Here is a 25,039-nt window from a genome sequence, read left to right on the forward strand (position 1 = left end):
AGAATGGTGTCTCCAATACAAAGTGGACTATAGTCTTTATCTTGGTAGGATCACCTATACTTGTCCAATAGATTGTCATTACACATCAGGTCTCAATATCACCAGACAAAATACATTTGGTTAAAGTATATGTATTTAGTTGAATTATCCATGAAAATTTATTGCTTTTCCTAGCTGCATTACTCAAGAGCACTTGAAGTCCAAAAGAAATATACACTCTTTGCTAACTGGCCATATGGTCCCCTTTTCTCACTCTCTATATATGTATAAGAATCTCCAGTGAAGAAGGTTAAATCCTAATGACCCCTAGAGACCAATTAAACTGTGCTTTATCTCCAAACCACACGATGTGTCTCTGGATGCAAAACAGCATCATCCATTAAAAATCTTCAATATGGTCATGGTCTAGATAATGTCAGGCTCCAATTTATTCACTTATTATTAAAGGCCTTCTAGAATCTGAAATCTAATCAATTATCTAGTTCTCACCCATGTCCCTGACAAGCATTATTCTGTACAATTAGGATGGCTACACACTTCACTTCATCAAAAATGTACCCTGTCTGTCTGTCTAGCCCTTGGTTCATGCCATTCTCAACATTTGGGATGGATCACATTTCTCAACTGCTTCCTCCAGAGGGTATTACTGGGACTGATAAAAAACAGGTCACTCTGAGAAAAAGTACTGGGCATATACAGCTCATCATGATCTCCTTTGTTTGGGGATCTGCCTGACAGATTTAGATATGTTTGCTGTACCACATTGCTGTTTGGAATCACACTTCCAGAGAAGAATGTTTGGTTGACTATTTATGCCTAGGACTAAGTGGATGAATGCAATTGTGGGGTAAATTCCCTTATATAACATAATCTCAAAATTAAACAGATGAAAGGCTACGTTTGACCTCCATTTGTTTCATTGCTCGCTGCTTCAGTTTGGGTCTGTCCTTGGGCAGGTAAAGTAGATAATTTGCTTACTGAGCTACTCAAAACCCACCAGACTAGAATACAAGCTCCAAGAGGGTTAGGTCATGAGTTTGAACAAAAGAATATAGGCACAATAAACTCTGGTAAAATTGAGTGGAGAACAGGATCATAGAGGTAGCTAGAAATATGTTACCTTGCCTGTTCTGACTTTCTTCTCTATAAAAGCAGTAGCACCAGGCATTTCCCCCCAGGGACACTGAAAATACAAGACCAACTTCTGTAGTTACATTCACCTGGGCTCATTCTTCATACTGATTCATGCCCAACAACATCTCAGGTTCTAAATCACCAAGAAGATCTAGGCTCCCTGTCTAAGAGAATGAACAGCACAGTGGCAAACTCAAACATCATGTCAAGAGCAACAACAGAAACACAGTGATTTCTTCCTTTTTGCTGTCTATCTATCTACCTACCTACCTATCTATCTATCTGTCTATCCATCCATCCATTCTATTGCTGATCTACTTAGGTTTTCTTTATGTAGCCTAACCTGGACTTGAACTCATGATCCTCTTTTGTCAACTATCTGAGTGTTGAGATTACAAATGAACATAATGGGACTTGAGGTCATCTTGGCTATGAAGTCATCTTCAGCAATGTCTACACTTTTCTATTTGAGTCAGAATACAGGGACATGAATAATTATCCTTAGAGTTTTCCCTGTACAAACAGGAAACTGTAATGGCCTGAATCTTAGAGATACTCATTCAAACGATACCCAAAGACATAACTTACTGCTAATAACAAAGGTATATTTCTGTTTACTGATCAGGCTAAAGGTAAGGGATTAGTTTATCAAAGTTACCTATACTTTGCTACCAGCCTTCCACCTGGACATTCCCTTAAATTAGACTTTGTTATTAAAGAGAATCTTTTTAGACTTGTGCATATAAAAGCAGTAGAGATCCCAGAGTGGATGAGGGAGGTACACTGATGCTCTCACGCCTGGCCCGTGCTGCTGACAGATGACAGCTGCTAGGGGAGGGAGACAGCTAATTTAAGGATGCGATATATGATAAGTTGTGTATGCTCCTGGGGATGGCCCCACAGTTGTGCAGATATGGGCTGCACTTATGTGACTCAGGGAAATATGAAGAAAGTAAAAAATAAGACATGAATTTGGGAATGGGATGTGGGGGTAGAAGCCTGGTATCGAGTAGGTGGTGAATAAACAGACGATTCAGATACCAATGACAGAAGCTAGAACCTGGACCGAAACTGATCAGGCGAAGCCATGGGGCCATGTACTGGTGTTTCTGTTCCACTTCTATTCCAAAGAGCCACCTGTACTGTGTAGACGGGGAAATCCACCAAAGCAAAGCTCACCTAGGTCATCTGAGGTCCCAGCCAGAGCTGCCTGAGCTCACTAATCACAACCTGTGAGGGTTTAACCACCAGTCACTGATTATTTGGGGCACACAAGACACACTCTTTGCAAGACTAGGCCCATCAGAACCCTACGACAACTAAGGTCACTTGACCATTTCTCTCTCTAGTGCTGTTGAAGGTCACACACTGACTTTAAAGACATAAGGAAACATCACATCTCTAGGAATCAGTAACTATTTTTTTCTCTAATTTATGTGTGTACTCCTAGGGAAAGTGTCCTTAAACTGGCACACATATGTTTTATAATATATATATATATATACATATATATATATTACACATACACGCATATATGTGAGGCATTCATATATATCAAGACAAATTCTTCATCATATACACATGGCATTTACTATCTTGCCAGTTATTTTTTCTTCTTTTCCTCTTAGCTGTGTTAACAAGCGTCACTTAAAAACTATTTCTGCATGTACATCATGCTGCTTTTGCTAGAGAGGTATATGACAAGCACATAGTTTTGAAGGCGGCATCACGTATGCTGTGTGCCTTCAGTTCTGGCATGTCATCATGCTCATCCATATGAGAGCACCGACTTTACCAAGATCGTTGGTCCCTTACACACACCACAGCACACAGCTCACAGTAATGCCACCAGACAAGAACTTTACCTTTATTTCTCTGGACCTGAGGTACAGAGAGGTTATATCCCTTGCCTCAAAATACAGTTGCCAATGAATGAGGGGGTCAAACACAGGATTACAATGCTTGTGCTTATAAACTTAAAACAGATGAAAAGAAAGGTCAATCCAGAGGGGAATAATTTTGGCTACATACCTCATATAATTCAATAATGATGTTTCCCATTAGACCTCGACTGCTCTTAATGTTCTCCATAGCCAGAGTAAAGTAGATCCCACGTGTGTCTGAGATGTAGAGGTTGTACGTGTCATTCTGGTTCCATTCTTGGACGGCTGCAAACACTTGGTTCTCATCGGTGCTGATGATGTGCATGTCCTATAAAGAGAGAGAAGGCCTTTGAGAAGGTAGATCTCCATACCTCTCTTCCCACTGCGACCTTGAGTAATTACCAGGACGAGTAAAATGGTTGAGAAAAATCTTGAGTTATAGGCAATGTTAAGCGGTTCTGTGTTGGACTAAGGCTATAAATTGTGAACATCATGATTTCTGTTCCTTGCTAAGTGACAGAAAGATGGCTGTAAGGGGCTTTAGTGGGCATCATTTCCCATGCTTTCAAGGGATTCATCCATGCTCATTTTTTATTTTTATATCGGAAAGTTAGTGCTAGTGCTAACAGAGGCACCCAGCCTTCCCGGACACTCACACAGGTAGAGCAGCAGGCCCTATGCTAGATTTTGATCTTCACTTAGGTTTTAAATCTTTCAGTGCAGTGTTTTACTTTAGAATCTTCAGTATCAAATGTGTGGCACAGAAGCGAGTGAGTCTGGCTCTAGACCTCCAACCTCACATAACCACTGGAAACTACTGTGTGTCCAGGAGTTCTGGGTGTTACTTAAGTGAAGCTGAGGGAGGGTCTGCTGCAAATGACATGAAGTTATGCTTGAACAGTAATCATATGCAACCTGGAATTTGGTACCCTGGATCTTACTGTAAGCACTTCACTATGAGATTAATGACTGATGAGTGTATCAGTCTCCAAAAGTTTCAGTTTTCTCCCTAAGAAGTGAAAAATAAAAGTACCTAGTATTTAGAAACTATTATGTCATCCAAGTTTTTTTAATTAAAAGTCAAATAATCGTATGATAGAGACTGTATGATTATTAGGATTTTCTGGAGTAAACTAAGGCACATAGGAGTTCATCAAATTGTCCCAGATTTCACAGATAGTACATGACAAAAGTACATTTTAAATATCTGAGTGTCCAACTGAACAGAATGGTGAGCTTCATTTCAATGCATAGTTTTTAGATCATTAATTTTAAGCTAGTTACCAGTATTTGGCCTCCATGGAAAACTACAACTCTAGGCTTTTAGGGTCTCAGTTCTAATAAATCTATGTTCTTTTGGTCTACTCTTCACATGCCACCATTACGTTCATAGACCTTGCATTAATTTAGTTTCTAATCCTGGTTTGTATTATTCCTAAAATCTAATTTGATAGTTCACAGTTTAAAAATAATTAAAAAAATATAACATACATGGCTAGGCACTGTGTAATGATGACACATTCAAGACCACATGAAAGAATATGCATATATCAGGAGGGCATGTTGTCATGGTTAAATATCTGTCTAAAGTTATGACATTAAAATGCATAAATACAGTATATATACCATGTAACAGATCATGGAGGAAGAACCACGCTTGCATCTGTGGAGAAATGCATTGGGAACATCACCATCAGTAAACAAGGTCAATGGCAAATTAATAATCAGGCAGGGTCTAACCTCTGCATATTAGACCTAGATTTCCCAGAAACCATTTCAAGTGAAAAGAGGCAACAGTGTCTTCAATGTCAGCACTGTAGTGTGTGTGTATGTGCGCGCGTGTGTTTCCCTCCCCAAAGCGTCCCCATTTTATTAAGGAATAAGCCATTTGATCTGGACAACTGGGAGGTAGCAAAATCAAATTCTGTACCTTTACGTAGAGGTCATTTGTCTTTAGTCCCTAGCCTTGAACTTTCTAGTTCACCTTGACTCAGACTACTTGCTCATTCGTGCTTATATATCTTTTAGAATTACAGTATCCTGCTGAACAGATTTAAAAGAGAAGTTTTACTCTTAAAATTCACGTGATGAAATCGTGTTGTGTAGGTATAGAATGAATGCCCAAGAACCCAGTAGGAGGGGAAACAGCAGCTGCAGGAAATACAAATTAAATTCACTTACCCTGTTAAAAATGCAATACAAATGCCTGGGTTTTCCCAGATGTTTTGGTCATAAAAATGAATGAGCTAAGTTATTTTAAACTAAGCTAATGTAAAGTGAGTGGGGAGAAAAAAACTTAGAGCACCATGGAGTGGTCAGGGTTAAAGGGTGCCAGCTTTGCTGTGAGTGCATATTAGGTAAATGCTCTCCTGGGGCTGTGTCAGCTGGCGAAAGGGTACACAGCCTCAGGCATCAGAAGCAGGAACGTCTTCATGTCTGAGATTCTATATTGCCCTCCTGAGAAGTACTTCGTTTTTCAGTCATTCAGCTGAAAAAAATGATATTGCTAAGATTTTGTCAAGAAACTAACTCTTTAAACAGCATATTGCCAAGGTTATACCTACAGTGCAAGCAAAATGACCTATAGGTCTTCATCAATTTCTTCATTGTTTCCCCACTGACGACATAGGGTCTTTACTATGTCACAGAGTCTGATGATTAATCTTGATAGTTAACTCCAGAACTAAAATTACCTGGGGAATAGAGCTGTACACATTTTATGTTGATTAGTATATGATAATTAATATTCTAGAAGATTCAGTCACTGTGGGTGGCACCATTCCCTGGGCTGGAGTCCTGGACTGTACAGGAAGCAGAAAGTCAGCTGAGCACAGACAGTCACTGCTGTCTGCTTCTTGACTCTGCATTCAGTGTGACCAGATCCTTCAATCTATGTCACTTACCCATAACAAGGGACTATAATCTTGAATTATGAACCAGAACAAGCCTTTTTTTTTCCCTAGTAAGATAAATCTACCAAGGCATGTTTATCACAGTGATAGAGGTAGTGACTAAGATGTTCAAGATAGACTTGAGTCCCTGAACTTAAAGAACCTTCCTACTTCTGCCTTCTAAATAGCTAGGATAAAAAAAAAATAGTGTGCCCAGGCTGACCTTGAGATCTTTTTTTTTTTTTTTTTTTTTTGGTTTTTACAAGACAGGGTTTCTCTGTATTGTTTTGGAGGCTATCGGTCCAGCCCGGCCTCGAACTCACAGAGATCCGCCTGCCTCTGCCTCCTGAGTGCTGGGATTAAAGGCCTGTGCCACCACCGCCCGGCTGACCATGGGTCTCTCTGAAATCATGACTAAGAATGACTAGTGGAGAAACATATTTTACAACCTGAACAAGTCTTCCAGATAATCCTAGGAAATCACTTCAAAAAGTTCTACCAAGCATGTCCAACTTTCTAACATTGCAACAAGACATTTTCATCTACAAAGTTCTCAATAAAGAATATCACAATTGAGTCACATTTTATTTTTAAAAATTGTAACAATCTCTTAGTAAGTTCACAATATTGCCATGGACCACTTGTAGTTCATGCTTCCATATGAACCTCTCTCTCTCTCTCTCTCTCTCTCTCTCTCTCTCTCTCTCTCTCTCTCTGAATCAACAGATAATAATCAGAATATCAAATCTTTTTTTAAGATTTATTTATTTATTACAGATACAGTTTGTTACATGCCAGAAGAGGGCATGCACCAGATTGAATTGTAGATGGTTATGAGCCACCATGTGGTTGCTGGGAATTGAACTCAGGACCTCTGGAAGAGCAGTCAGTGCTCTTAACCTCTGAGCCATCTCTCCAGCCCCCAGAATATCAAATCTTTAAGCAAAAAAGAGCAATATTAGTTTAAATTGGTCCATCAGGGTTCTGGACAGTCACAAAGTGTTTTGAATGTAACTACCTCAATTGGATCCCAAAGCATGTATTAATATTTTTGCTGGTTCTGAAAACACATGGGAAGACTTTTGGTGATGATAATGGGAGAAAATGTGGGAAGGAAAACATAGTAAGAATACATGGAAATGGAACCTTGTTAAGCTGCCACAACTTAAAAAGCCTCAGAAGTAAGCACGAATGTTATTAGGAACATGGTGAGCAAAAGTACACCCTGCCATTTCAACAATTATTTGAAAAAAAATCCTAGTTACTTTTTGAAACAAAACAAATCTAAACCTGGGTCTTTGGATGTAAACACTTATGAAACTACTTCACTGTTCCTGATTTTTTAAATATCCTGGGCCTCCTAAAACTTTACATAAACACTTAAATTATTAAGCATTTCCCACCCCTCTAGGCATCACACTGAAGGTGGGAAAGTAGGAAGAAGAATAAAAGATAAAGAAAGCCAACACCAAAGAAGATGTCCCTAAGCAGATGCCCCGATGGTAGTGACATGCCAAGCCTTCTTGGAATTTTTTCATCCCTAACCAAAATGTTACCCTTAAGCAATGGACATGATGATAAGGGAGGGAGGGAGGGAGGGAGGGAGGGAGGGAGGGAGGGAGGGAGGGAGGGAGGGAGGGAGGGAGGGGGGAATAGGAAGGAAGGAAAGAGTAAAGGTAAGAGAGTGTGAACATTCAAACCATTCAAGGACACAAGTTCAGGGCGCAATACATCTCCCCATGTAGGAAGTAAGAATAGAAGGGCTGATTCAAAAGAGCTTCTGAGTGAAGGACATCTATCCTTTACTTGGAAGGAAGTATAAAGGGTGTGATGACCTGAACTAAGGAAGTATGTTTTTAATGCCACCTCTGTATATATTAGGAAATATCTACAGAGGGAAAGGAAGGACATGCCTACTGTGTCTCACTTGCAGAACTGGCCTCTTATTTTTAGATATCATGTATTGCATTTGTGGGTAGTGATAAGGAATAACACATGATTAAATTGGTTTAATGTCTCTCTCTCTCTCATTGGGCACTAAGCTTTCAGGGAGTAAAACCTGTGGTTATTACATTATCTCTAGTACTTTCCAAAAATCTGCTGCAGAGGGCACACAGGACAAGCGTTTACAAAGTATGCAATGCAAGGAAATAAAAGAGAATAAAAGAAATATAAAGCAGATATTAGCTCATATCTAGGCATTTCAAACAAGACATGGGAGAGGATGCAATTTGAATAGGCAGTTTACTAATGGGTTTGGTGGTGGTAAGATATGGGCTGAGGCTGTCCATGCAGTTGTCACCAATATGAAAAAAAGTAGATGAAATCTCTCAGAGAACATGCAGATTGTAGAAAGAATTTAAAAATAGTTACTACTATGAGATAGAGGAAGGGCATACAGAAAGAAGAGGAACATCAATGTTGCCTGGGAGGAGGGACATTATCCCAAATACTCCATAGAGGCAGATGAAGATGAAGTGTAGAGATATAAAAGTAGGTTTGACACATAGGTGGTCACTAGCAAGGACAAATGCAGGGGTTTCAAGGACATACTCAATAATTGGATGGGAGGACAGATGGCAGCTAGCAGTGGATGGAAAAAGAGTGCATAGGAATGAGCAAACAGATTAGGATTACAGATAAATCCTTAAGAATTGTGGCTGTTACCTACCAGACCTATGAAAATTAAGGGAACAAAAGTGAATATTCTTATTACTATTTTTATAATTACATTATTTTTATAACCACTCCTTCCTCTTTTATTACTCATAATGGGACTAACTACATTCTATTGTCAAATTACTACAAATTCTGACTTCTATAAGGAAAACTTTTAACAAAGAGGCTAAAAATATATAATTGAAAAAAGAAAGCATATTCAACAAATGGTGCTGATTTATTTGGCTGTTGACATGCAGAAGAATGCGAATAGATCCATATCTAGCATCATGAACAAAACTCAAGTCAAAATGGATCAAAGACTTCAATATAAATCCATCCACACTGAACCTCATAGAAGAGAAAGTGGGAAATACATTTGAACACATAGGCACAGGAGACCACTTCCTAAACAGAACACCAATAGCACAGACCCTGAGAGTTACAATTAATAAATGGGACCTTGTGAAACTGATAAGCTTCTGTAAAGAAAAAAACATGGTCAACAAGACAAAACAGCTCCTTACAGAATGGGAAAAGATCTTCACCAACCCCACATCTAACAGAGGGCTGATCTCCAAAATACACAAAGAACTCAAGAAACTAGACATCAAACTATCAAATAATCCAATTAAAAAATGGGGTACAGATATAAACAGAGAATTATCAACAGAACAATCTCAAATGGCAGAAAGACACTTAAGGAAATGCTCAGCATCCTTAGTCATCAGGGAAATGCAAACCAAAACAACTCTGAGATACCATCTTACACTGATCAAAATGGCTAAGATCCAAAACACCAATGACAGCTTATGCTGGAGAGGATGTGGAGAAAGGGGACACTCCTCCATTGCTGGTGGGAGTGTAAACTTGTATAGACACTTTGAAAATCAGTATGACAATTTCTCAGAAAATTAGGAATCAACCTACCTAAAGACTTTTCAATACCACTTTTGGGTATATACCCAAGGAGGTGCATTCACACCCCAAGGACACTTGCTCAACTATGATCATAGCAACATTAGTCATAATAGCCAGAACTTGGAAACAGACTAGATGCCCCTCAACCAAGAATGGATTTTTAAAAATGTGGTACATTTACACAATGGAGTATCACTCAGCAATAAGAAATAATGGCATCCTAAAATTTGCAGGCAAATGGACAGAAAAACCAACCTGAATAAGGTAACCCAGACCCAGAAAAACAAATATAGTTTGTACTCACTCATAGGTGGCTTCCAGACATAAAGCAAAAAACACCCAGCCTGAAATCCACAGCCCCAGCTAGAACCCTCTTCCAGGAACAGATGGAAGCAGATGCAAAAATCCACAACTAACCAATAGACCAAGCTCCTGGAGTATAATGGAAGTTAGGGAGGAGCAGTAATATGTACAATGGAGTCAAGACCATGATGGGGAAACCCACAGAATCAGTGGACCCAAGCTAATGAGATATTACTGACTCAGGCCTAACAAATGAGGAACTTGCATAAGGCCGAACTAGACTCCCTTAATATGGGTGACAATGGTGCAACTGTGATAATATACGAGACCACTGGCAGGGGGTCCAAGATCTACCTCTAGCGAACAAACTGACTTAGTGGAGCCCATTGTATGTGGAGAGATATCTTGCTCCGCCTAGACACAGGTATCTGATGGGTGAAGAGGTGCCTTGGTCCTGCCTCAACGAGATGATGGGACAGATTTAGTAGACTTCCTAGGGGAGGCCTTACCCTCTCTGAGGAGCAGATGGGAGGTGGGGGTTGTGGAGGAAGTGGGGGGATCAGGAGAAGAGGAGAGAGTGGGAACAGGGTTTGGAATGTAAAAAATAAATCAATTTAAACAAAGAAATGTAAAATGAAAAAAAGAGACTGGGTATGTAGCAGGGCATGCAGACACATGATGAAACCACTGAAGGAGACATTCTCTTTGAGACCAAGTGATGCTTGGAAATGCGCTAAGCATTGCTGGGTCACTGCCCCTTATTGCACTCTTTACCCATGCTCTCTGTTGCCTGCACTGACTTGAGAGTGAGCAAAATTCAAGGACAGAGGACAATAGAAAAGCCACACTCAGTTTTGGTCAAGTCAAATTACCAGGCATTTTGTCCATGTTGGTTAGTAGGACAACAGTCCAGCTAATCACTTAAGAAATCAAGAATGCAAATCTGCCCTCATTTGAGAAGACATCTGAGTCTCATGGAAAGTGGTTCTTTGGGGGTAAGTCTTTCCCAAAACACTTAAAGTGGAGGAGATTTCTTAACTTTGGCAGTTTTCCAGAGTCATGGGTCTCAGGCAGAGCTCAGGGGTATCACTAGAACCCAAATACCTTTGAGGAAAAAAAACAGAACTTTCCTCTTGTAGAAAGGACTTTTAGAGTTGCAACTTAAGAAAAAAAATGTAGACCCTAAGGGACCAAAAAGACTATGTCAGGTTAAGAGGCACAGTGACAGCTTTAGGCAATATAGAGGCCAATACTGCCTGAGATACAATTCTACCATAACTTTAATCAGCATGCCAGGAAGAGAATTGGTACTGTTTCCCCATAGGTATCAGCTGTCCCTTAGATTTATTGAGTACCTACACTGAAACAGTAGTGAGTCATTTGTCGATTCCTCACAACATGTCAATGGTATTATCTCATTTTACCCATGTGCAGACCCAGTCTCCTGTGTAAGTGGCTGAGCCTAAAGAGATGTTTAGGTTTCTGTTAAAAAACTCGGCCATCTTTTCCTAGCTATCACTGTTCTTAGCCTCTTGCACTATGCCTTCCAACTGGTGCGTAAGTGTCAAGTCTATGGGGTGAGAGTCCCAGCAACGGAATTATGTGTTCATCAGTAATGTCACTCAAAATACTCTAAAGTCAAGGTCTGCACGGTCTGGAAAGGTAGACTTGGAACAGAAGTGCGAGGTTCAGTGATTACTGGAGACTTCTCTATCATTTTGTTTTCCCCTAACGCACAAAACAGCAGCAACAGCACTGCACGGAGCAGCAACCATGTGTTTAAAGTCACTTCAGTTTTTCAAACAATGGGAAGAACTAATCTCCTGTCGCCCTCTCTGCCCCTAGATCCTTAGCCCTGATTATGAAAATCTGGGCCAACACCAGCTGATAAAATGATCGATCACCATCCAGCTACTTTCACAGCAGTCTCGTACTAATGAGACATCTATCTGGATGCACTTCTATGAAGGGGTTGCAGGAGTGCTTTGATACGCCCCCTCAATAAGTCACCACAGGGTGGCTCATCATTAATGGAGTGCTCTGGATAGGGGGAAATCAATTCAGGGCTTCACTTGTACCCCACCTGCAGCCACATGCCTAAGGGACTAAACTGTTGGCTTTCCTAATAAGGTTAAAATTTCTTAAATTTGCACTCATGGTGATGTAAACATATCCTTGCCATGGAGAGATGGTTCGGAAGGTTCCAGAAACACATACTTTTTGTTAAAGTAGGAAGACTTGCATGCTTGGGCCCTGGGTGGGGAAACCACAGAATTCTCCTCCAGGAAGCTCATAGCTTCCCTTTCGCATGCTCTGATACTGGTTTCCTGGCTGGCTTTAGACAAGTTGATGGGTAAATCCTGAAACCACCATAGTGAACAATTTCCCAAAACACAGACATAGAGAGGCAAGACTAAATCCAGAAAGCAGTCTCCATGTTCCCCAAGGCTATTTAATATGGGATCTGCTCCCTTCAACAGCCCTTCTGCCAAACTGCACCCAAACTTCACCAAGTGTTTTAACTCTGTATGTGTAGCTGATCTTCCCTGGCCCTGACCCTGGCACCCAGAGACCAAAGTGCAGTTACTTCTGTACCTTTACTAAAGAAACAGAGCCTTCTATTCCTTCTAGTGATCCCTGAAAAATAAAGCATGAGATTTAAAGGTGATTTTAAGTATCCAGGAAAGATGTGCACAGGTTATATGAAAACGCTATGCCCTGCTAGCGATACAAGAGACTTAGTCATCTAAGGATTTTGACATCTGCAGGTGTCAGGGTACCAGTTACTCTGAGATAATAGGATATGACTATTACCTATCAGCTTTGTGCTCCCACCCTACCCTTATTCACAGGCTGAATGTTATGTTTTTTTCCTTATATCATCTTAAACACAACTTTCTCTAGGAATTTGCCCTCACTATCCACATTCAGTTATCTGGACCTTTAATCCAAAAAATGATCCTTAAACTTCTGGACTACTTCCTACCATTTATATCGCTTACTTAATGCTGCTTGTCTACCACACTACAAGCTCTAGGAGGCAGGAAATAATTGTATTGTTTTCACTAATGCATAGTTAGTTCGTTTTTTTAATGTTTTAAAATATTTTATTAAATTTATACTAATTTTATTTGTATTGTTTGTGAAATTTTTAATATTTATAAAATGTGCAGGGTTCAAAAATTGAGTCAATGCATGTAGAAAACATCTAGTGAAGCTACAACACAATTTTAACCCATTAATGTCATATCTACTTTTCTCTACTGCTGAAACAAACAGCCCAGTTTTGTCCTAGTACTGCTTCTGAGCATGAGCAAGTCATTTCTGACTTTGACAAGCCTTTCTTCCTCTTACATGCGACTCAACTTACATGTACCTCAAAATGTGGCACATTGGTAAACTCTGAACTTTGAGCTGAAGGACCATAAAGAGGCCTCTAGTCAAATTATTTTTTACTAACTCCTGATCTTTTGTTACCAACTTACTTTTTGCCCAGAATTAAATCATAGAAGGCATACTGTACCTCTTTCAACTGTTGAGAGACAATGAATCAGCCTCTCCACTTAGTGGGTCTCCATTTCAGAGTTATCAGTATTAGACACCATATACATACAAACAAAATAATGAGCACAGCAGGTTGTATGTATAAAACTTTGCGCGTGCGCACGCGCACACACACACACACACACACACACACACACACACACACACTCATAAAACAAATACATCCAAAGAAAAAGAGAGTGTCAATTTGAGAGTTGGGAGTTTGAAAGGGGCTCAAGGGGTATCTGGAAGGAGCAGGAGGGAGAAAATGAAGAGGGTATTTATTTCTATTTCAACTAAATCATGAAAAATTAATACTTTGGGGAAATAATAAAAAAAGAGAGAGATATTGAGTTTTATAATTTAAATTCTCCATCAATAAAACAACTTTTAAACAGTGCAATGTTTAGCATAGACTGCCCACTTAAATGGAAGAAAGGTTGAATATTTTAGAAAAAGAAAGAATAAATGAAAACAAGATGGAATGAACACACGCATACACGAATAACTGAGAATAAAGTGCCAGGGGATATAAAGTGATTTATCTTCTTACACCACAATCCTTGCACCTCTGTGCTCAGGTAGATTTTCACAATGTTTCTTAGCCAGGCAGATGTCTTTTTGTTACATGAAATGGTAAGTGTGCACCCCGAGACAACTTCCCTGCTGTCCCATTAGATTATATCATCACATTCTGGTTTTGTTAACAATGGATTTACAGGATCCATCTTCACCTAGCAGCTGGTGTTCACAAGACATGGCATCCACAGGAGAAGCTTTATAATCAACGGAAGAGATGAAATCTCACCGCTTGATCTTACTGTTCCAGTAATCTAGGCCATTTTATCTGTCTTCTCAGTGACAGAGTGGAAACATAGGTAGAGTGTTCATATTTACTCTTAAAACGTAAAGAGAAGCAAGACCAGCACCAGACTTATTGTGTGCTTTCACGCCAACACGAAGCAGCTGTGCTCCTGCCTGACAAACTTACCTTCTGGCTCTCAATAGCACCACTATGGAAAGGAGAACCCTCTGAAGAGACTGATTTCAAAGCCAGAGTTCCTTTCTCTCCCACTCTTGGCAAAGAGCCCAAGGCCATACCACATGCTTGAGTTATAGGAAATCAAACCCATGTCTGGCACTGTGCTGAGAAACGAAAACAGCACTCAGGTTCTGTACCGTCAACAATGACCAGAATCCTTCAGGAACTCTCCAGACTAAATGCCAGTCGGTGGCTTCCTGCATCCCATGGGGGCAGCCTCTCCATCCCTGGCATTGTCAGGTAAGCCCCAGGATTGCAATCCACTGCATGTAGTACCTTTGGCAAGGAGTACTTGGGCAGCTTTATCTGGGCAAAGGCTTCTCTTCGATAAGACACGTAGTAGCTGGCTCTTCCACCTATTGTTACCTGGATCATGGAGGAAACAAAAAGAGATCAGATGGTGCCACAAGTGAGAAAATACTGTCCTATCCAGAAGCAACCACAGTATGCTCAAAATTACCTTTTCAAGTAGGTTTTATGCTAGTTTTGAGACTCTGATGCCTTGAGTATTTCTACATCAGGATGCTGAGACAATCAACGTACGATTACCATAACCAGTCCTATTTTCCCAAATTTCTAAGTAAGAACATTGGTTGATTCTATACTTGGTCACTGTGATTTGCAGATAAAACACACCTAACCTGTATTTTTCAACTAAAAACAAAGAAACTATCAGCATCAGTTTCACTCATGATCTATCTGTCCAGCATTGGTTAGTTTTTAATAATCTATTAATACATTACAACCATAGCAGCATAATCATAAACATTTTTTGGAATTTAAATGATGACCATTGCTCCAAGTGTCATTACTGTGAAATTTAATTTCACTTCTGACTTGGTCACACTTCTCCACTCATTTTCATAAATCCGTGCATTGAACAGGTGCTTACTGATCCTTCCCATATGCAAGCCGATTAAAGACATAAAGGTAAGAGGAAAAGTCCAGACATGGAATTCATAAATCTCTGCCAGCTCAGAGGTAGGAGGGCAGGAATTAGCTCTGCCACCTCCCTTGGCAAAGGATGGATCCTTCATTAAATGACACAGAACCACTCCAAGAAATGGTCCCCAGGCCCAAGTCTGTGGAAATGTCCTGCCAATAAGGCACCGCTCTGTGGAGGGCTGCTCTAGGTCCAATTATCCTAACTCTGGGGAAATTAATATTCACAGAAGAAGATGACATGGCCTGTTCAGAGAAAATAGTAGGAGGACAATAGCAACCAGACTGCTGCAGAAGCAATTACTGCTGGCACATGCTTCCTTCTCACCAAAGCCCAAGCCCATGCTGGAGACCAGCCAGTCCCCTCACTCCTTCCCAAAGCTGGCAGCCATCCCCAGCAACTGCTGGGAGTAGTGGGGTGTAACATCTCCACTGAAAGCCACCCATCACTCCTCACTGGAAGAGATGACCTTTCCCATGGTTCTCTTCCTCTTCTTCACAGACTGGAAAGACCCCAAAGCAGGTTCTCCAAGCTGTCAGGTAGAGCACATGCTAGACTTATCATAAGGCAGAACCTGGGGAAAAGCCCAATTAAGAGTTCAGGCTGTAAATGAAGACAAGAGACCTGTTTATTCCTTCATGTTTAGGGCTATCCTAGGACTTCATTTTCTAATGAGATTTTATTTCCTTTTAAACTCTAGAACTTCTATTTTTATTTTGCTAAAATACTTCTTATAAATTTACATTGTTTTTTACTGGCTTAGAAGTGGGTATTGACATAATAAGATTGATGGCTTGTGGAAAATTCCTTCAGATTAAAATGTAACTCCTGGGCCTAGACCCATAGACACATTCTTGGACCTTGCATGACCCTACCCATTTGCTTGTTTGATTTGATTCTATTTTAATTATAAAATCAACACATATACACATGCCTGCTAATCATAGAAACTAGATCAATACTTCTGAATTTTAGTTTGCTTCAGAATTACCAAGACAGCTAATGAAAACTCAGACTGCTGGGTCCCATGTCTGATTCAATTGAGTTTGGTTGGTGTCAATTAATTGTCTTCTCTAATAATTTTCTTGGTGCTATTGCTATCTGGGGGACCACACTTTGAACACCAGAGAACTAGATCTTTAACAGAAATCTGCATATACCTCTCTGCTCATCACCTGAACTTCCTGACTGCTATTACTCATAGTGGTGATAATTTTTAATTGATAGGAAATTACTATAATTAAACTTCTCTAAAATTCATAGTTTAATAGAACTTAATTCATTCACAGTTATCCAGTTTTCACCTCTATTTTGTCCTAAAGCAAAGGATCCCATATGTGGGGTGACATTTAAGAACCTCAAATATATGCTGTGCTTAAAATATAGTTCTCTACAGAATCTCACCAAATCTGCCCTTTGGCATGGATTGCCTCACACATAAGCTCACACACAACCTGTAACATTCACACTTAAATAATAAATATGGATTTTTGTTCATATGGACCATGGAATGCTCCAGCAAATTAGAGGACACATGAAGACCATTAACCCAAATAACTTAGACTACCATAGACTCTACACGGGTATTCCAATGTCTTCCACCACTTTACCTCACTGAGTACTTCTTTGAATTCGCTAAAACTCTATAATGCCTAAACCTAAATACAGGCCTTGAGAATTCTTGGAAAGGTCTGGGATGCCACCAGTTTACTGTGGTCCTGTCTTTCGGCTTCTGGACCTTACCTTTTCCTCTTCTGTGGGGCTTCCATCATTTACTACTGCAGCTTACATATTCCTTTAAGTGTCCCTTCATGTCTTATAGCACAGTTGTTTCCTCCTTCCTTCCTAGACAGCACAAGTGCTACAGGTGTAATGATTGTATTTCTTCCAAAATGTATGTTGAAGTCGAATGCAATGCAATAATAGTAAGAGGTAGAGACTTTCAGAAGGTGATGAAGCTTTGAACACTTGGCATAATGAGGTGAACAACCGAGCCTTATAAAATGGCTACAGGCAACTACCTTTAGCCTCTCTCACCCATGTGTCCCTTCTGCCATATGAGAGCACAGTAAACAAGACACAAAATCACAGGCAGACAAAGGGCCCTTATATCCAACAAACCTACCTCTGCCTTGATCTTGGACTTGCCAACATCTTGGGAACAATAAGAATTATACTTTGGATGCTTATATGTCATTCAGTTTAAGATATTTTATCATAACAGCAGAAATAGTCTGATAAATATATTGGTATAGGAAATGAGTAGATGCAAAGATGTACACTAAAATATGTGGAAAAGGCTTCAGAAGTAGAGTGATGGGTAGAGGCTGAGGTAGCACAGAAATGAATGCTAGAAAAAGCTAATATTGCAGTGAACAGAGCTTTAAGGTGAAGGGTCAGAAGAGAGTTTCAGAGCAATCTTTAATTTTAGAGATAACTTAAGTGGTTGTAAACCTGTTGAAAATGTGGACAGAGACTGTGATGCCAATGAAATCGCAGATGAACACTTGTAGTAGTGCATTAGATACTGAATGATAGGCCCCCTTCAAAGAACTTATCTGAACTGGGTCTATGTTCTAACATTTGTGGGCAGCAGAATTTCAATGTATGAAGTTAGATGTTTGGTGGGAGAAATATCTAAGCAAAGTTAAGTTTGTCACATCTTCAAGACAAATTATAGTAAATTGGGAGATGAGAGCATTAATTCTGGATAAAGTTTATATTCCAAAGGGAAGTGGTACTGAACAGATCTGGAAAATTCTGATCTTGGCCATGTAAACAGGTAAAGGTGGATTTGTAGGAGAAAGCCAAGGTGTGATAAAGGAGACATTTTATACAGAGATTAGTATGAACATAAGGAAGCCAGGTGGCAATCATTAAGACAATAGAAGAGTGGTCTCTAGGGCATTTGGGAGACTTCCAAAGCTACTAGCTCCATTTTAGGCCCAGAAAATCAGGGCTTGGAGGACAGAAAGGCTCAAAGGCCCTGGGTCTCATTACCCAGAATCACCTGAGCCTCTGTTTTCCAGATTCCACTGCAAACCTTTCTAGCTATCCCTGTTGGGCATCATGTGTGGCTCAGGTGACATCTCTGGAAAGCTTAAGGGATAAACCTTGAGGGAGTTCCTGGGTTACCAACTCTGCAAGCACACAGAGTTCAAAGGATACAGAGGTATGACTGCTTCTACTAAGTTTCAAAGGATGCCATGACAACTACTAGTGACCAGGAAGGGGATGTTGCAGTCATAGGGCTTCTTTTGCCTCCCCACTATGACAGGAGATGGCAAAAGTGTGGCCTTTTCTACTTAACAAAGGCCCAGCCAAACCATGGAGTTGAGATTATTTTCAAAGGGTGTACCCCCTAGGAAGGCTATAGGTACTCCAATTCAATTCATGAATGTTGCAGTTATACCCAGAAAAGCTGTAGGGACACAACCCCTACTTCAACCTGCCTAGAAAACAGGACAAAGATCAATCTCAATCATCAGAATTAAAGTAGTTGGATTTGTTGGGTTTTGGGCTCACTTGGAAACTGATAACCTGTCTTATAATTGGATTTTAAGGTTTTGCATGGAAACACCTAAACTACATGTAACCAACCACTGCATTAAAAACATACAAGAACCCAGAGTTGTAGAGCAATTTCCCTGAGGATGAATCACAACTTGTCTCACTGCTGTCTGATTTAGATGATATTTAGATGAGACTTGGGCTTTGAACTTTGGGATTGATTTGGCACAACTTAAGAATTTGAGATCACTGAGATGAAATGAGGACATTTTGGATGCAACAAAGTAGCAAGAATTGGGCAGAGAATATAGGAATGGACTAGTACTGACTAAATGTTTAAATTCTCTCCAGGATTTCATACTGAAATCTGATGTGCAAATGCAACAGAATTAAGAGGTAGAGCCATTCAGGACATGACTAGGCAACAAGGACTCTTCCCCCATGGAAGGATGAAGCAACTTCTTATCTCCTTCCTTTACTGTTCCCTTCTGCCTGGTAAGGACACTGCTGAGGGCACCATTTTGAAAGCAAGAGACTGGGCTCTCTCCTGCAAAGAACCAGCCGGTCAGTGCCTCAGACTTGAACTCTACAGTCCCCCAGACCAGAGGGTGAGGCGCGGGAAATATCTGTTGTTTGTAAATTATCCAAATTTGGTATCTTATTATAATAGCATAAATGACTTACATTGACATAACCATAGCCAGTAAGACAATGGATATATGACAATAGTAATGATTATGCAGCTAAAGTTTGTTCAGCAACCAACCATGCTCAGAAATCCCTTAGCTCTTTTATGAATCATCTGGTTATTCCTCATGGTAGCACTGCAAAATGTGTAAGATGCTGAACGACTAGTCCAAGACAACAAAACTGAACCTCAGAAAACATACCCCTTCACCTCTAAGTGCCTGGAAGAAGCTTCCCTCTGTCTTACTCATCTCACTATAGTAACAGAACAGAACACTGTTTCTTGCATCTTTTTAAATTATACTTGCAAAGCTCTGCAATTGGCATGTGTGGATGCTTCTCTGCATTCCCTGACAGCCTGTTAGGACACTGATGGGACATTTTAAAAACCACACCTGCCTAGAAGAGGAGGGGCAACATAAACAAGAGGAACAGCAGCCTCCGCTCAGTCAGGGCTAGGAAATGGGAGGCGCCACAGTGCATAGTTTACCTCATTTGATTGTCTGTACTCTTACTTCCCAGTCAGGAGACTGAATCAGAGACAGCTCAGGCAAGGTACTCAACACCACATAGAGTTTCATCACTGCCCAAACCCTGGCCTAGGAATGAACAGGAACTTAATACTTACTAACACCTGAATAACAGATTTCTGGGATTATCTGCTTATTCACTGTGGGTCTGATGTTCTCCACTGTTTCATGACCACATGTGGGCACACAAAATTGCTATCCATTCCTGTCCAGTCCTCCATGGCCAGTGGGTTATTGCCAGACAGAATCTTAAGTACCACATCCTCAGGAGATCTCCAAAGTGCTAGGGAGACACCCAGCTGATGCATCTGCTGTCTCTCCATTGTTATCTGTGTGCCTCTCTGGCAACCACACAGGAAGGAATAAAGTTTAGTGACTATTAATCTATTTTGATGAACTTTTCTCTTCCTTACAAGCAAATTTGCTAGCACTGTAAATCCCAGAGATTATTACGACTCTCCCTTTCAGTGACACCTTTTATTTTACATTTGATGAATGTCATCCAATTATTTGCTCTGGGCCCATCCGTCATGCTAAACACAGAATTAGCTGGGTCTTTTCCTTACTAATGACTGGCTCGTTAATCTGATTTTCTGGATTTCCATTATACAGGTTTAATTGGGCTCCTAGCCAGTGAAAATGATTCCTTTGGATAAATGCATTGGTCATTAAATACATCTGTCCCTTTTGACACTCCCCGTTCTTGCTGTGGCCAAGCTTCACCTGACATGGCCTTTGTTATTTATTTTCATTCATCCTGTCTCTGAGTGATAGCTTTTCCTAGTGCATCAAACATGAAATCAAACCCAGTGTATTATTTCCTGTCCCTCTTCAGGGATTCAGCAGTTGAGCCTTTTTCTGCCATAGACACGAATCAACCTGTAGATTCATTTTTTTACCTTGAATACACACAATTTTTATTAGTATGTGTAGTCTGTTCATGTCAATTAAATGTTTTTCTTATTTTCTTTTAGAAACAATCTTATTTTACATATCAATACCAGTTCCCACTCCCTTCCATCCTCCCATACTCCTCCCCATCAACCCTGCCCCAACCCACCTCCCACCTGCTGCCCAAGGATAGTGATCCACGGGGGAATCATCAAAGTCTGTCACATCCTTTGGGGGAAGGGCTAGATCCTCTTCATATATCTGGGCTGCAATAGGGAATTGAGCTCCCAAAGTCCATTTGTGTGCTAGGGATAAACACTGGCTCCACTCCACTGTTAGAGGTCCCATAGACTGCCCAGGCCTCCTAACTGGCACCCACATTCAGAGGGCTTGGTATGGTCCAAAGATGGTTCCCCAGTACATTCTTGATTTACAAGCAGACATAGGAAATATAAGAAAGAGAGAAACAAATATTTTTGAGCACCTATTTTATTGTGAGTGTTTAACTTACAAATTACTTAATATCATAATCATAATTGCTAATGTTATTATATTAATAATACCACTATTATTAGAAACCAGGTGGAGAAATTAATAGCAGATAACATTATTGAAATTTTAAGTCAAGTACTTCTTATCTGTACATATCAGTCTTCTATTTTTTGTTCAGGAAGAAAATTAACATGTATTGAAGTTATGCAAAATACTCAAAAATGCACACCAAGTTAATGGTGGTCCTGAAATTGGAATCTCATATTTACTGATTTTAAAGCTAAGGCCAATCTTTGCACTGAGTGAGGCTTGCAAACCTCTATGTGGAGAGGGATAGATCCTGTGTCATTCAACTTGCAATTTCACAGACAGGATATCCACCAACAAGGCAGATCTTTCTGTGTGGAGTTCTTGTCAATTTCTCAGTCCCTGAAAATCAATGCTCCATTGTTGCCCAGGAGTGAATGGGCCTGCCATCAGAATATGTGGATAAGAAGGACCACAATGGAAATGAATTCGGCTTATATAAGGACTGCTGCCTTCATTGAAAATGATATTCAAAGGCTTTTCCAGTTAGGAGACTACTGGGTTCAATACAATTTGAAGAATATAGGCCAAGAAAAATGGCTGCACTTATAGGTATATATCAGCTGCCTGCCATGCGGCTCAAGCATTGCTTCTTCCTCCTTAAAGAAGAGGAAGGGACACCTGGACCCTTATAATGCATTATTACCTTTTGAAAACTCTTTTGCTCATTAATTCAATTCAGATTATTTAAAATATATCTCAATGTTTTTAGCCCTTTTCTACCTATAGAAGTTTCTCAAAGAACACTTTTTTTTGCTTTTAAGAACAAAGAAATGGTTTTCTAAATACTAGACCCTAAGAGTCAAGTTTATGCCTATAGTCCCAGCTGCTCAGGAACCGGAGACATGGCAATCACTACTTGGTCTTTAAGTTCAAGTCAACTATCATGGCCACTTCTTCAAGGAAGATGGGAATGCCTCAGCTAACTTGAGTTCATTTCCCAAAGCTGCTTTACAAATACCCACCACCACCTATTTCAGTGATATAGCACTTGGAAGAATAGAGCATCTTATCAGCAAGTCATCTCCTATGCTAGACTGTCTGACTTCGAATTTAGTGTTGGTCTAACTGCTGTTTGCTCATTTTATAGCCCAGACACACTGTAGTATTAATGTAATACCCAGTTTTATATCTCTGTGTCTAGAGAGAGTGACCCTATTACCTAACACTGTGTCTTATTCTAAGGCTGGACCTCCTTCAAAACAGATTTGTACATAAAACCTTTTATTGATATCAAATGTAATAGTCCCAAAATAGCTTCACCAAGAATAGATTTGTGTTAAAAGCTGACACTGAAACCAATATTTCTTTCTCTGTTGTGGTTCATGTCTGTAGGGATAGAAGATGGAGGGGAGTGAGCACTGAACTTGCCAGAAACTCACTTGTCAAAACTACTGATGAAGCAACTATAACCTTCACCAGCAAGACAACCAACTTCATTGCATATCAGAACCATCAGCAAACTACTAACATACTCTACTGCTTACCAGCAATACCATTAGGGCAGAGAACAATGATGAGCTAGAAAATCATGGTACAAAGAGCATGTGCCTAGAGTACAATGGCTGGAATAATTGGTATGCTTAAATCAGATCATACATATTTTGTCAGCTATAACTAAAGGACTCAGTTTCCAATTGCATTTGCCTTCAAAGGGGGTCCTTTCTCCATTTTTTTAAAGAACGGAGAACATTAGTTGCTACCCTAGTAATGTGTCTGAATCTGGTTTCTCCCCATTGCTGATTTAATGACTTTGAGAAAGCAATTTAGATTTCCTCTTCTGAAATAAAGCTATAACTACACTTCTGATGATACAACATGAGAATGAATTCATCTTCACGGCACACAGAGGGAGGTGCTTATTACATATTACTTGTTGGAGAAAGACGGCAAAGATGCCTGTGGCCATAAAACAACTGGGAACCCTTTCTGGAGACTGACTGGCGACTAGCTTTATATAGCTACCTCATCATATTGGCTAAGGGTGGAGTGCTGAAATTTCTCTTCTTACCCTCTACCAGAATGACATTCCAGAGGGACCACAAATAGAGACCACAAAGCTTAAATGATTTCAAGATAACCATCGATAAAAACTAGTTTGATATTTCCGTTTTGACTTTCATGACTCAGACAGAAAAGAAGACCTGGGGATGCCCATCTGACTTTCAAGATAAACAGGGGCCTGTTGTCTCCCCCAGCACTGAAGTTTGTGTCTATGTGTATGGTAGGTTGGAAAAAAGGAAGAAATACATACAGAAGTAAATGACAAAATATGAATTGGAACCCAGGAGTCTAACATCTGTGAAATACTTCTGAGTAATGTAACAGTATCTGAAAAGTAGCCATTCTCTCTCTGTGTCTGTCTCTGACTGACTGTCTGTCTGTCTGTCTGTCTGTCTCTCTCTCTCTCTCTCTCTCTCTCTCTCTCTCTCTCTCTCTCTCTTTCTCTCTCCCCACATGGAATCTGCAATGGAGGACAGACATGTTAAAGCTTCCTATCAAAATACTTCTTTCGAGAGAGCCTGCAGATCGCCTGGGAACTGCACAGAGCTCCCAATCCCGGCGGGAGCATCAGGTAAACAGGCCAGCTTCCCGGCCTGTGTTCCAGAGCCTGCAGATCGCCTGGGAACTGCACAGAGCTCCCAATCCCGGCGGGAGCATCAGGTAAACAGGCCAGCTTCCCGGCCTGTGTTCCAGAGCCTGCAGATAGCCTGGGAACTGCACAGAGCTCCCAATCCCGGCGGGAGCCAAGCACCCCAGACTCCAGATCTTCTCTCCCACCAAAGAGACCAGGAAACTACAGGAGCCAGGGAGACCAGGGGAGTAGCAGTTCCGGATCAGGTACAACAGGACCCAGCATAGGGTCCAGGGGACCAGGTAGGAGGCTAAGCGCCCCAGATTCCTGTTCTTCTTCTCTACCCACGGACCAGCATTTGGACAAGGCATAGAAGAACCACCAGATTACTGGACTTACTAGCACCCACCAAAAGGGAACTCTGGTCCCCAGACCAGGAAGGGGCTCTTTCTGCACCCACTAGAAGAAGACATGGGAAAGAGACAATACAAAAACACAGTCAGCAACAGAAAAACAAATATGACACCGCCAGATTCTAGAGACTCCACACCAGCAAGACCCCAATATACCAACGCGAAGGAAGCAGAAGAGAACGACCTTAAAAGCACTTTCATGAAAATGATAGAGGCCCTAAAAGAGGATATTGGAAAATCCCTCAAAGAAATGGAAGAAAAAACAAACCAAAAAATGCAAGAAATGGAAGAAAAAACAAACCAAAAAATGCAAGAATTGGAAGAAAAAACAAACCAAAAAAGGCACGAAATGGAAGAAGAAATGAAGCAAAAAATGCAAGAAATGGAAGAAAAAGCAAAGCAAAAAATGCAAGAATTAGAAGAAGAAACATACCAAATAAGGCAGGAAATGGAAGAAGAAACAAAGCAAAAAATGCAAGAAATGGTAGAAAAAACAAAGCAAAAAATGAAAAAAATGGAGGAAGAAACAAACCAGA

At 40.4% G+C, this 25,039-nt stretch overlaps 1 protein-coding gene across 1 annotated transcript in view; it reads right to left on the minus strand.

Annotated features, from left to right (window-relative positions):
- Positions 1-25,039, minus strand: part of Sorcs3 (sortilin related VPS10 domain containing receptor 3) — a 609,591-nt gene that overhangs the window by 102,953 nt on the left and 481,599 nt on the right. The window contains exons 8-9 of the mRNA XM_005063478.4: positions 14,652-14,741; positions 3,166-3,345 (exon numbers count right to left, since the gene is read on the minus strand). Coding sequence (XP_005063535.1) covers positions 3,166-3,345; positions 14,652-14,741 — 270 coding nt within the window. The remainder of the gene's footprint in view (positions 1-3,165; positions 3,346-14,651; positions 14,742-25,039) is intronic.

The sequence above is a fragment of the Mesocricetus auratus genome, unplaced genomic scaffold (assembly GCF_017639785.1).
Source record: "Mesocricetus auratus isolate SY011 unplaced genomic scaffold, BCM_Maur_2.0 Super-Scaffold_4256, whole genome shotgun sequence".
Lineage (NCBI taxonomy): Eukaryota > Metazoa > Chordata > Mammalia > Rodentia > Cricetidae > Mesocricetus > Mesocricetus auratus.